This window comes from Aotus nancymaae, unplaced genomic scaffold (genome assembly GCF_030222135.1).
Source record: "Aotus nancymaae isolate 86718 unplaced genomic scaffold, 86718_ANA_hifiasm-v0.15.2.pri h1tg000002l, whole genome shotgun sequence".
Taxonomy (NCBI): Eukaryota; Metazoa; Chordata; class Mammalia; order Primates; family Aotidae; genus Aotus; species Aotus nancymaae.
Window position 1 is genome coordinate 39075030 of NW_026988413.1, and position 13308 is coordinate 39088337.

At 39.2% G+C, this 13308-nt stretch overlaps 1 protein-coding gene across 3 annotated transcripts in view; it reads left to right on the plus strand.

Annotated features, from left to right (window-relative positions):
• ASZ1 (ankyrin repeat, SAM and basic leucine zipper domain containing 1) overlaps window positions 1-13308 on the plus strand; it is a 57866-nt gene that overhangs the window by 22509 nt on the left and 22049 nt on the right. For 2 of the 3 annotated variants that reach the window (XM_012456967.2, XM_012456968.2), the window contains exons 5-6: window positions 11550-11661; window positions 12536-12670. In XM_012456967.2, coding sequence (XP_012312390.1) covers window positions 11550-11661; window positions 12536-12670 — 247 coding nt within the window. The remainder of the gene's footprint in view (window positions 1-11549; window positions 11662-12535; window positions 12671-13308) is intronic. The other variant, XM_012456969.2, reaches the window with a different exon arrangement.

A 13308-nucleotide genomic window follows, 5' to 3' on the forward strand; every position in this document is an offset into this window, starting at 1 on the left:
TAAACCCTATGGCTGGTTCACTAGCTTGGGCCTCTCAAACTCACTTCAGCCTCTCAAATATGGTGCCATCCCTATTGGAGTCAGTAGGGGTCCCACACAACAATTGGCAATCCAGCCAGGATGGTGGAAAGAATCCTGTAAGCACCAAGATGATGCCATTGTGAAAAGGAAATTTGCAAGGGAAACTCTGGGATGGCCATCCACATCCGTGTAGGGCCCAATAACTGCTATCCTTGATGGATGAGGTCCACTGCATGAGTATGGGGATGCCCCCAAAACACTAAAAGGTCTGGAAGAGCTGGAGCAGGGGGTAGATCCCACTAAGTGAAAGTCACATGCCCAAGCTGTGACAGCCGTAGTTCACTGGCAGCTCCTGTGTGTTGAGCAGCCACTGAGGCTGAGGTCACTGCACAGGCAAGGTTGCATCTGTTATAAGACAAGATGTGATTAGAAAGAAATGCTTCGTTAGCTCACACTTAAATGTTGGAGACGTTACTGTCCTGCCTATGGGAAGAGAATAACAGAATGGACACTCTGGCTTGCCAGGTAACTCATTTGAAGAGTCATCAACTGTCAAGCCAACAAGTTAGGGCTGTCATGAGTAAATCATCCTGGAACACTAAGTCTTGGGACCTCTTGGAGAGCTCTAGTGGAAGGAGGAAGAGGACTGGGGTGAGTCCACAGAGATTCCTATTCTCTGCATGTACATTGGCCACCACCAAGGTAAAAGGACCCCACAAGAGGAAGCCCTGCAAGACTTGCCCTTCCTGAAAAAGGACAGCATACCACAATGTAGGATTATACCACTGTGGAACTGGGAAATAGGTTCAAACAGAAGAGGAGAGAGTCAGTCATGGGGTGATTTCTCTGTCCATGGGACATGAGGGCAGAAAATACTATACTCTTTAAAAGATTTGAGATGAATAAAATGACATCCATCAAAAACCACCTGGTCCTGAGGCAGCACTTCTGTGGCACCAATAATGGGGATCAGGCCACCCCCTTCTTAGCTGAGTGGTTGTGGGCTTCAAGGGGGCCTGACCAAATGAGGGAGATATCTTCACATCTCTTTTGCAATGACAGACTATGAAAATGTTGCAGGATGTCCTCTGGGAATTGGAGATGAAACATGATATTAATATTTATGTTAAAAATCTTCATGTTTCCAACAATGAATTGGTTATGTCAGAATAAAAGAGAATTCTGCAATTGACAGCTAACTAGTGGTATAGCATGCTGGTTTTCCATCTTAAGCACCCTAATATGGCAGCCAGTATCCCTGGCAGCCCAAGTGACCACTGACTTAAGGGAAACAGAAAAACTGCATAAGCAAGAGGTATGCACTACTAGATGAAAGACAAGGGAGCCACAAAAAAAGGAGACAGTCAAGAGGCTAGTCAGAGTGACTTGTCGATAAATGTAGGCAACCTGCTAATAGATAAAAAGCCTAAAGCTGTTTTGGTTAGACTGCAATGCAATAGAAACTCAAGCCAGAATAGCACTTCACTAAGAAGCCTCAGGCTCAGCCCACCACCCCTCCCACAGAGAGATAGCAGGCACCAACCCCTTTAGCCTAAGATAAAGGCCAAGGCCTCAGGATCTCAATAAAAACAATGATGGCCAGGGACCAGAGGCCTCATGTAAAACTATATATAGGTCACCTAAAAATAAACAGACTGTGCTTGCTCTAGTGCAGAGTCGTCCCTCACCTTTTTGGCACCAGGGACCAGTTTTGTGGAAGACAGTTTTTCCAGACTGGGGGCGGGGTATGTTTTGGGATGAAACTGTTCCACCTCAGATCATCAGGAGTTAGATTCTCATCAGGAGCATGCAACATAGATATCTCACATGTGCAGTTCACAGAAGGGTTCGTACTCCTATGAGAATCTAATGTCACCACTGATCTGACAGGAGGTGGAGCTCAGGTGGTGATGCTTGCTTGCTTGCCACTCACCTCCTACTCTGTGGCTCAGTTCCTAACAGGCCACAGACTAGTGTCAGTCTGCTGCCCAGGGGTGTGGGACCCCTGCTATAGTGGATACTGGAGCCAATTGCACTCATATAAGGTAACACCTATTGGTTCCAAGGTCCTATAGCAGCAATAAATAGTAATATGAGGGGCGGGGGGGTGAGGGATGAGGTATAAAGGTTAAACTAGTATTACAAGTTGGGAGACTGCCACAAAGACCCTATTTAGTGCATATAGCTCCTATCCCAAAATACATCTTGAGAATGGGTATCTTGTCAGGCTTGACCCTCCAAACAACTGCCAAAAAATTCCAACTGGGAGTTAGGATGGTAAAACATAATCAGGGGAACACACAATGGATACCAATACAGCCAATACAGTTGTCAGCCCCATAGCAATTAGTAGTACTGAAGCAATACTACTTGTGGGTAGGGGTTAGGGGCATGATAAAATCACAGAAACTGTTAAGGAATTAGCCCAGGTAGACATTAAAAGGTCAGTAGTACACAGCCCATACAGTAACTGTATAGCCTGTGCAGAAGCCTGACGGGATATGGGAAGTAACAATACATTACCAAAAATTAAAATATCACTTCCTATCTAATGAAAATAGATACTTGGCATGTAACATTTTGTTACCAATTTAGCCAAAGCCACCTTCAGCATCTCCATTGCCCCAAAGTTAAGACAAATTTGCATTCACCTAGAAAGGAGAACAATGGACCTTTACCATCTTACCCCAGGGATATTTACATAGCCCCACTATCTGTCAGGGTCTAGTAACCACACACCTCAATCGATGGACTACCCTAGAGAGGGTAACATGTTTTCCATTAAATTGATGATATCGTGCTAACTAAGTCTTTTTCCAGCTTACAAACTGCAGCCCCACCTTTGGGTTAGTAATGGAGGTTGCTAGTCCCCACCTTTCTCTCTCACGTGGCAAACAGCATATGGGCAGCACAGACTGTTAAGGGTCCAGGCTTATGTCATCCTGTTGGGTAAGACTAAAGTTGTTCTTTCTGCCATTATAGATAAGGTGTAGGCCTACTCAGGTCCTACCACACCAAAGCAGTTGCAGACCTTCTTAAGCCTTATAGGGTATTGATGTCCTTTTATTCCCGACTTGACCCAACTCCTCAGGCCCCTATACCTCTTGGTCAAGATGGGGGCCCACTGGAACTGGTCCACAGAGGAAGATGAGGCCTTTAAACAAACTAAAGTCATAATGAAACAAATATAAATTCTGGAAAGTCTAGTACAGGGACAACCTTGTGAATTGGACATAGCCAGTTACCCTGAGGGGTGTGCCATTAAGGTTCTAGTCCCAGCCATGGAAGGGGGCTGAAGCTAAATATATCATCCCTTACAACAAGTGGACAACATGACAAAGGGGCTCCCAGTGCTGATATGCACCCGGTATCCCATAGCAGGTTGGTAAAGAATACCTTCCAGAAACCAAATTCTGGGAATTCCCAGACACAAATGTGGCCAAATAGCAGACATACCTGCAACATTAGGCTCCAAACAAGAGGAGCACATCAACTAATAGCTCCTTAAGCACAGAGTTCCATTTGGTACTCAGCTCTTCACCTGTTTGACAACTGAAGGACAGTCTTGGTGGAGGCTACTGAGCCTGGTTTAATCAACTCCAAAGTGCCTAGAAAAACCTTCAATACAGTATGATTTCTATTATGTTTGTTATTCTCTTTTGTTATAGTTTGTATTGCTGCCACAGCATTTGGCTGCACATACTGCTTCTCCACCTACCTGGCCCCCAAAAATCACACACACAAAAAAATTATTAAAATGTGAGGGTCATTCAGGAATATGCTGAGGTGGAATGTATGGCAGATGCACTTGACAGCAATAACTCAAGCATACCCTAAGAGTGGCTGAATGGTCTAAGAAGAATGCGTGTTCGAGCCAAGGAATCTGGGAGTGGCCAACCCAAAGATTCACTCCTTATCCATGAAGGACATCTGAACCCCTGGCCCATTCCTTGGAATACAGGCTGTACAGGGGATTAGAGATCCTTTGTTTTGGATTAAGTGGAGGTTGCTAGGTGAAGGTTGCTAGGTAGAAATTACAAAGTAAAAATGCTATGTAAGTCTGGGCATGGTGGCTCATGCCTGTAATCCCAGCACTTTGGGAGGCTGAGGCAGGCGGATCACCTGAGGTCGGGAGTTCAAGACCAGCCTGACCAACATGGTAAAACCCCATCTCTACTTAAAATACAAAATTAGTGGGCATGGTGGCATGTGCCTGTAATCCCAGCTACTTGGGAGGCTGAGGCAGGAAAATCGCTTGAACCTGGAAGGCGGAGGTTGCAGTGAGCCGAGATTGTACCGTTGCACTCCAGCCTGGGCAACAAGAGTGAAACTAGGTCTCAAAAAAAAAAAAAATGCTATGTAACGTAATTGCTTTTTACAAATGGTATCACTTTTCCTATCCAGCCTGTCATTCCTGGACTGCCCTGTATGTAAGTTCTCAAACTCTATGTCTCATTTGTTGGTTCTGGGTCTCTCCTTCAACCTCTTAAACACAGTGCCATCCCTATTGGAGTCAGTAGGGGTCTAGCACAACAAAAGTCAGCTGCTACTCTTATTGTTGATTCTTTGAAGGTATTAGATTTTATCCTCTGGTTGTTTTTAAGATTTTCTGTTGGTCTTTTTTTTTTTAATCAGCTTTGCTGTGATATCCCGAGATATAGTGGGGTTTTGTTTTTGTCCCACTTATAGTTCACAGGAATTCTTAAATCTGTTGTTTGATGTATTTCATTAGTTTGGGAAATTTTTCAGGCAGTATGTCTTAAGATACTGCTTTTTGGCCAGGTGTGATGAGTCATACCTGTAATCCAAGCACTTTGGGAGGCCGAGGCTGGCGGATCACAAGGTCAAGAGATTAAGACATCCTGGCCAACATGGTGAAATCCTGTCTCTACTAAAAATAAAAAAATTAGCTGGGCATGGTGGCACAGGCCTGTAGTCTCAGCTACTCAGGAGGCTGAGGCAAGGAGAATCTTTTGAACCCCAGAGGTAGAGGTTGCAGTGAGCCAAGATCTCGCCACTGCACTCCAGCCTGGTGACAGAACTCCGTCTCAAAAAAAAAAAAAAAAAAGATACTGCTTTTTCTTCATTTTCTCTCTCCTCTACAATTGATATTTAGACCATTATACCTATACCCATTTTTTTCTTAACACTATTTCTTTCTTTATCGTCTTCATATTTCACACTGGGTATTTTCTTTTGGTCTATCTTCCAGGCCATTAATTCTCTTCTGTAACTAATCTACTACTAAACTCATCTATTAACTTTTTTATTTTATCAGTCTTGTTTCTTAGTTCTACAATTTCTGATTGCTTCTTTTTTCTCTAAAGTTTAGGTCTTCAATTAATTTTTTCTTCAACAGTAATCACACTTACTTTAAAGCATGTTTTTAATAACATCTATAGGTCTGTTTTTGTTTGTTTGTCACTTAGCTCTGTATCCTAGAATGCTTGGTAACTTTTGATTGAATGCTGGATATTATATAAAACTTTTGTACAGGTCTGTTTGCTTCCAGAAAATATTTAATGTTCTTCTGACTGATAGTTAGAATAAGGGCAGATCACCTCAATTTAATCAGGGATTAAGATGGTTCAAGGCTGGATTTCAGGATCAGTATTTTCCACTGTCCCAGTTCAAACCTGGGGATCTCTAATCTATCAGGCTTCCTCAAACTCTCCCTTTGAGGATCATGAAGTTTTTTATTTCCTCAGCTGTTTATGGGAATGCTGAAAGCCCTCTTAGCATCTAGTTTCAGCTTGGTCTTCTTCAGCCCCTGAAAATACTTTGAAGGCAGAAGTCCAACAGAAGATCACTTCTCTGCAGGGTCACCTTTGTTACTCCCTTTTTTCCAGATTCTTGATTCTTGAAGTTCTCAGTGCCTTGGTAGACCTGAACTCCAGTTTTAGTGCTGGAGTTCCCCATCCCCATAAGAAGGCCTAAAGGTACTGCTTTCTGCTAATGCTACCCAGGAATTGGCAGATGTCTAAAGGGAAAAAGTGGAAGAGGATATAAGACTCAATTCAGCAAATGTTGCTTTTCTCTCCAGGAGCTTGACTTCTCCTGTTTTGGCAGACTTGGTTTTTCTACTGTGTCTCCAGGCATATTTGTATTTTATCAGCTTTTACAGTCTTTTTCAGTGGGAGATTTGATCTAACAAAACTTTTCTGATAGCTGGAAATGGATATCCAATTCCTAGCTTTTTATCATGGTCAAAATGTCCTTTATCATAGTTGTTTCATTAATCTCTCAAGTATAAACTGAGTGTTTTAAGCAGAAAATACTGGACTGTATATAAAAATATGACATGAAGACCAACCATTTTACCCTCAGTACAGATAATGACAAATACATCACTGTGAAAATATATTATTTTTGGTCAGACTGATCTTTGCTTTCTGCTTTTCTTTGAATGCCCTCTAGTGGAAATTTTATTGAAACAAAAAAAAAAAAACAGAAATTGAGACTAACAAAAGGTTCTGTATCATCCAGAAATAAATTTTAATTATGGATACATAATGTACATAAACTTTATTCTTTTTAACTATTTTTAAAAGTTCTATTGAAATACAATTACATATTATAAATCTTAAAGTATACCGTTCAATGGTTTAAGCATATTTACGGCATTCTGCAACCATCACCATAATCTAACTTTTGAACAATTTTATCATTTTCAAAAGGAACTTAGTATGCATTGGCAGTCATTGATTCCCACCCAAACCTCCCAGCTCCCACCCACCCCTTAGCAACCACTAATCTACTTTATAACTCTATAGGTTTGCCTGTTCAGGAAGCCTGGTAGATGAAGAAAAAAAAAATCACTTAATATCATTAGTTTTTAAAATTTATTTCTGTTACACAGTTAATACATGCTAAACACTAGGAGATAGAAGATGAAAGACCCAGTCCTTGTCTCAAGAATTTGATAGTACAGAAGAGATTCCAAGGCTATAGGCATTTACAACATAGGAAGATTAGAGGTAGTAGAAAGTGTCTCTAGGAACAGAAACTGGGAAAACTTAAATGAGATGCAGATGACAAGTGAAACCTTCCTAGAGGTTCATTTCTCAAACTTAGTTGTTTTTTACTGTTTGGCTTTTGGGGCTTTTTGTTTTGTTTTGTAGTTTTTGTTTTGAGACAGTCTTGCTGTCGCCCAGGCTGGAGTGCAGTAGTGTCATCCTGGCTCACTGCAGCTTCAACCTGGGGTCAAGCCATCCTCCTGCCTCAGCCTCCTAAGTAGTTGGGACTACAGGTGCATACCACCATGCCTGGCTGATTTTTAAAATTTTTTTTGTAAAGACAGAGTCTCACTATGTTGCCCAGTCTGGCCTCAAACTCCTGGGCTCAAACCATCCTCCTGCTTTGACCTCCCCAAATGCTGATATTACAGGTGTTAGCCACTGCACCCAGCCTCAAACTTGGTTTTGAAAAATGAGTAGGAGTTAGCCAACTGAAGATCGTAAAAATGAATATTCAGTTTAGAGAGAGGTGTATGTCCAAGTGGAGAAGGTTGAAAAAGACTGTTTCATTTGGGCAGTTGTAAATACTGTAACTAGAAATATTGTAACCAGAGCATGCAATATTAGAGTAGAAAGTGTTCAGAATTGACCCACTTTGGCAGAGGCTAGATAATAACCTGTGTAATCCTACTGAGAGATATGAATTTTTTTTCTTTTTCTTTTTTTTGCAATGGAGTTTTTGCTCTTGTTGCCCAAGCTGGAGTGCAATGGCAGGCTCATGCCTGTAATCCCAGCACTTTGGGAGACTGAGGTGGGTGGATCACCTGAGGTCAGGAGTTCGAGACCAGCCTGGCTAACATGGTAAAACCCCATTTCTACTAAAAATACAAAAAATCAATTGAGTGTGGTGGTATGCACCTGTAATCCCAGCTACTTGGGAGGCTAAGGCAGGAGAACCGCTCAAGTTCGGGAGGCAGAGGTTGCAGTGAGCCGAATTTCATGAATTTTATCATGAAAGCTACTGAATAATTTAAGAAAAATGAACATATTAATATTTTGTAAAGGTTATTCTGACAGCAGATTGAGGATGAATAGAAAACAAGAAATACAGTTAAAAGATTATTACAAGAGCAACTTAACAATGTTTCATTGACACTATACTTGCCAGTATGTATAGATATACTTCTCTCCTTATAATGACTATACAGTATTCCACTGTATGGATGTGATATCTTAACCCAGTATTTCATTAAAGAACACTTGAATTGTTTCCAGTTTTTTACTTTCACAAAAAAATACTACAGTGAACATCTTTGGCAACTTGGATAGATTTTTTTTTTATAGAACACATTCCTAAAGTGGAGTTGCTGAGACAAAGTTATATGTATATTTAAATTGTGATAGTGTGGGAATGCAGGCCTTGAGCATGAGACATCCAGGTTCTTGGTGTGTTGAACAAAGAGTTGAACAAAACGCACAAAGTAACAAATGAATGAAACAGCAAAAGTGGGGATATATTGAAGTGGAAAACACTCCACAGGGTGGGATTGGGCCTGAGTCAGTGGTTCAGGGGCCCTGCTTACAAGGTTTTCTGGAATTTATGTACCTCTTTTGAGGTCCTTATTGGCTACCCACTATATGGATGAAGAATTTGGCCTGTGGCCAATTAAAAGCTGAGGTGAGTTGGCCTATGGCCAACCAGAGGCCAGAGTGGACTGGTGCCCTATGCAGACAAAGGGATAGCCCGTGCTTGGCCCACAGCCAATCCTTGGCACTCCCTTTCCACCTGAGTCTTAATGGAATGGGGAGGCTTGTAGCCTCTGATCCTTTGTTACTAGGGGGTGGAGAGATGGGGATTTCTTTTTATTAGAAATAAATGTTGGATTTTGTAAAATACTTATTCTGCATTTATTGAGATAATCATTTTTTTTCATTTTTAGTTTGTTAATATGGTACAATATATTGATTTATGTTTCAAATATCAAACCAGCCTTGCATTCCCAGAATAACTGCCCTTAGTCATGGTGTATTGTATATTTTTGGATCTGTTAAAATTTGTTCAGAACATTTTTATTTTCAGTGAAGATTATTGGTTTGTAGTTTTCTTTCCTTATAATGGCACTCTCTGCTTTTGGTAGAAGAGTAATTTGTGCTTCATAGAATGATTTGAGAAACATCTTCTCCTTTTCAGTTTACTAATGAGTTTGTTTAGAATTGGTGTTGTTTTTCATTAATTGTTTGGTAGAATTCACTAGTGAAGCCATCTGGCTTGTTTTCTTTGTGGAAAATTTAATTTAATTTATAATTACTAATTAAGTTTTTAGAAAAATAAGTCTAGGGCTATTCAGTTTATTTCTTTTTTAGTGAGCTGTGATAGTTTTTGTATTTTGAGAAGTTTATCCATTTCATCTAAGTTGTCTAATTTATTGGCATAAATTTGTTTATAATACTTCCTCATACTTCTAAAATCTGGATAATCTGTACTGAGGTTACTTCTCTTTTTCCTGATACTGGTAAGTTTTTTCTTCTCTCTTTTTTTCTTAGTCTAGCTATAGGTTTGTAAATGTTATTGGTTTTCTCATAATAAGGATCTGAACAAGAATAAGGAGTTAGCAAGATGAAGGTCTGAGGAAAGGGAAGAACACTTTCACAGTTCCTGCAAAGGGGAGAACTTGGCATTTTCAAAGAGAATAAACTGTTAAGTGACCAAGAATGGAAGCATGGAGAGCAGTTATGAGGGTATGGCAATAATATAAGTCAGAGTAAGATGATGTTGGCTTGGACCACTGCAGTGGCTAATGAGGTGATGAGAAGTGATCAGAAGCAGATTATGAAGGTAGGGCTAATAGGACCTGCTGATGACTTGTACTTGGAATGATAGAGAAGAGTCATGAATTATGTACCTAGTCTTAAGCCTGAGCAATGTGGTTAATGGTGCCTTCATGAAATAAGGAAGACTGAGAGGAGCAGATTTGGGTTATTATAGCGGTAAGTGCAGTGGAGATGACACATCAAGAGTTCAGATTTAGACGTAATGAAGAAATTGAATTGGAATGGTTAGTTAATTCAAATAATTTGTTGTTGTCACATGTGTGTGTGTATGTGGGTTTTTTTTGTGTTTTTTTGTTGTTGTTTTTGAGACAGGGTTTCACTCTGGTTGCCCAGGCTGGAGTGCAGTGGCATGATCTTGGCTCACTGAAGTCTTGACCTCCCAGGCTCAGGTGATTCTCCCACCTCTGGAGTAGCTGGGATCATAAGTGTGCATGACAACACCCAGCTAATTTTTGTTGTTGTTGTATTCTAAGTAGAGACAGGGTTTCATCTGTTGCCCAGGCTGGTCTTGAACTCTTGGACTCAAGCAGTCCGCCCTCTTCAGCCTCCCGAGTACTAAGATTATAGGCATGAGCTACCACACGTGGCCAGTTGCATATATTTTTTTGTGTTTGCTTAAGTTATCTATGAAATTCAGTCTTTACCTCGTAAAGATTGTCTGTCTAATGAAGCCACTAAGATACTCAAGATAGAGGAGGTGATGTTGTACAACTGCCTTAGCATATAATTTCACATAAAACATTCAAATTATAATATACTATGAAGTAGAAGAAACAGATATATATGAATTGCTTTGTGCTAATAAGGACATTGGTGTGAAGTTATCAGATTCAGGGTATCCCTTTTACTAACAACCTTACAGAGGAATAGTCTATTTGTAGGTAGTATATGTAACGTGAATAACCAATATAAACTTTCTTGGTAAGATCAAAACATAGAACTCTGAAATTATTTATTTTTCTTTTCCAAAGTTCTTTGTGTGTAAATCAAATATATTTCAGTGACTCATGAAGATTGGGCTCAGAATGTCAGACCTCCTTTAAAACAGACCGTGATGTTAACGTTCAGCCCAAGTAGAGCAGATAAAATGGGGTCTCCTTGGAATAGGCCCAGAAGCTGACTAACTTTCAGGAGTAGAAGGATTCAGTCTCTAATTTTGGGAAATGATAAACTACAGAGAAACCACTATCCTCTCCCAGAAAGTACTCTTAAGAGAGTATTAAACTGTTTAATCTATTGGACTTATCTCTTTTCTGATTATATATAGTAAGTCTCCAAGTTAGAATAAAATTCCTTCAGTCTCCAACTAAAGTAGAATCATAATATATTAAGGAATAAAGTTTTTTAATTTACATTTTTGTTTCAACAATCCTCTAAATAAAATGTAATAAGCATTTGTTTTAGCAAATCCTTTGAGCCCAGAGCATAAGCATAGTGTGGGTACTCTGAATACGTGTATTAGTGAAACTTCATAGTAGAAAGCATGCCTTATTTCATGATTGTTTTAATACATTTCTTCACTAGAGGGTGCTGTGTAAGCATTCAGCACTTTAAAAGTGTTACCTCTTTCACTTGTACTTATTTGTAGGAAGATTGGATTTTTAAATCACCTGATTTAGCAAAAGCTTTCATTTATTTTTGTTTTCAAAGCAGTACTGATGGTATTATGTATGGTTAAATTAATGAAAATGACAGATTAATGGCAGCATTAACACCTATTTTTTTTTCCCTCCTCCTTAGGAGACTTATGACCCCAATCATGTATGCTGCTCGAGATGGTCACACCCAGGTTGTTGCTCTCCTTGTTGCTAGTGGAGCAGAAGTTAATACCCAGGATGAGAATGGTTACACTGTGAGAATCATTTTTACAATGTTTCTTTTTGTTTCTGAGACACTAATACCATGTTATTATTATCACTAATCTGCAAAAAAGTTTTAAGAAGTTAATTGGCACAAATAATTACAAAAGGACTGGGATATAATTGCTATCTGTTGAAAAAAATGAACAGTTGAAATAGAAGGCCAGGTGTGCTGGCTCATGCCTGTAATCCCTGCACTTTGGGAGGCTAAGGCGAGTGGATCACCTGAGGTCAGGAGTTCGAGACCAGCCTGGCCAACATGGTAAAACCTCATCTCTACTAAAAATACAAAAAATTAGCCAGGCGTAGTGGTGCGTGCCTGTAATCTCAGCTACTCAGGAGGCCAAGCCAAGAGAATCACTTGAAGCCGGGAGGCAGAGGTTGCAGTGAGCTGAGATCGCACCACGGCACTTCAGCCTGGGCAACAAGAACGCAACTCCGTCTGAAGAAACAAAAAAAGAAAGAAAAAAGAAATAGAAATAAGGAATTAACTAACTCTCTTAGTCCTTAATCTTGACCAAAAAAAAAATGTAACTCACAGCAAAATTTGAGCTCTGAAATACACATAAGAATTCTTTTTTGTAGAAAACCCTTCAGTGATTAGCAAATAAATCATTTTATTCCATAACATCAGTTAATTGTATAAAACACTGCCTTTAAAAAAATCAATGAGCTTTGCAGTCAGCTTTGCAGTTACAGCTTTGGAAATATGTTTACATTATATTGTGAAATGAAGAGATTGCATCATTCCATTAATTAACTATGTTCACTTTTTTATTTTGCCATAAATACTGTTGAAAACTTTTCCTATCTGTCTCATATACACTCTTTCTCTTTAAACAATCTTCTTTTCTCCCCAACTTACAGGCTTTAACGTGGGCAGCACGTCAGGGTCATAAAAGTATAGTTTTGAAGTTGCTTGAACTTGGAGCTAATAAAATGCTACAAACCAAAGATGGAAAGCTGCCCAGTGAGATTGCAAAAAGAAACAAACATTATGAGGTATCCTTCTCTATATATTAAACTTATTTTTTTGTGGCATATCACATTATAATTTGTAGAACTTTTGTATTTTTCGTTAGAATTTACAAGTGTAATTATAGTGTATCTGGCAATTATTAAATTGTTTATATATGTGTATTTCCTCCAGCCAGGTAATGAAAACTATTTTTCTAGAGGATTCATCTTCTACTAAACAAGACGCACTTATAATACACTAGTTTAAAAGCTCTATAAAATAGTAATAAAATCTTATTCTGGCCCCAGGAATAAAATTGTAATATACTATTTAAACCTTTTTAACTGGTCCGGAATTTTAAAAGTTATTTAGTGAAAGCTAGTAAAATGCCAGAGTTTGAACATGTAACTAAAACATTCTTTTGTAAGTTTAATTAATATATTAAGCAATTTAAAAATTAAATTGTTTAAGCAGCATTTACTCTTATATGTGTGACAGGGCATACAATAAAGTGATAATATAGCTGGATGTATAATCTGTCATTCAGATGTTAAACTCAATAATAAATACTTGCCATACATTAAGTTACTTTATCAATATGAACTTTTGGTCTGAAGATAAAGCTTTAGCCACAAGTCTGTAATGTCTAAGCAAGGACCAAATATAGTACAATTATAAAACT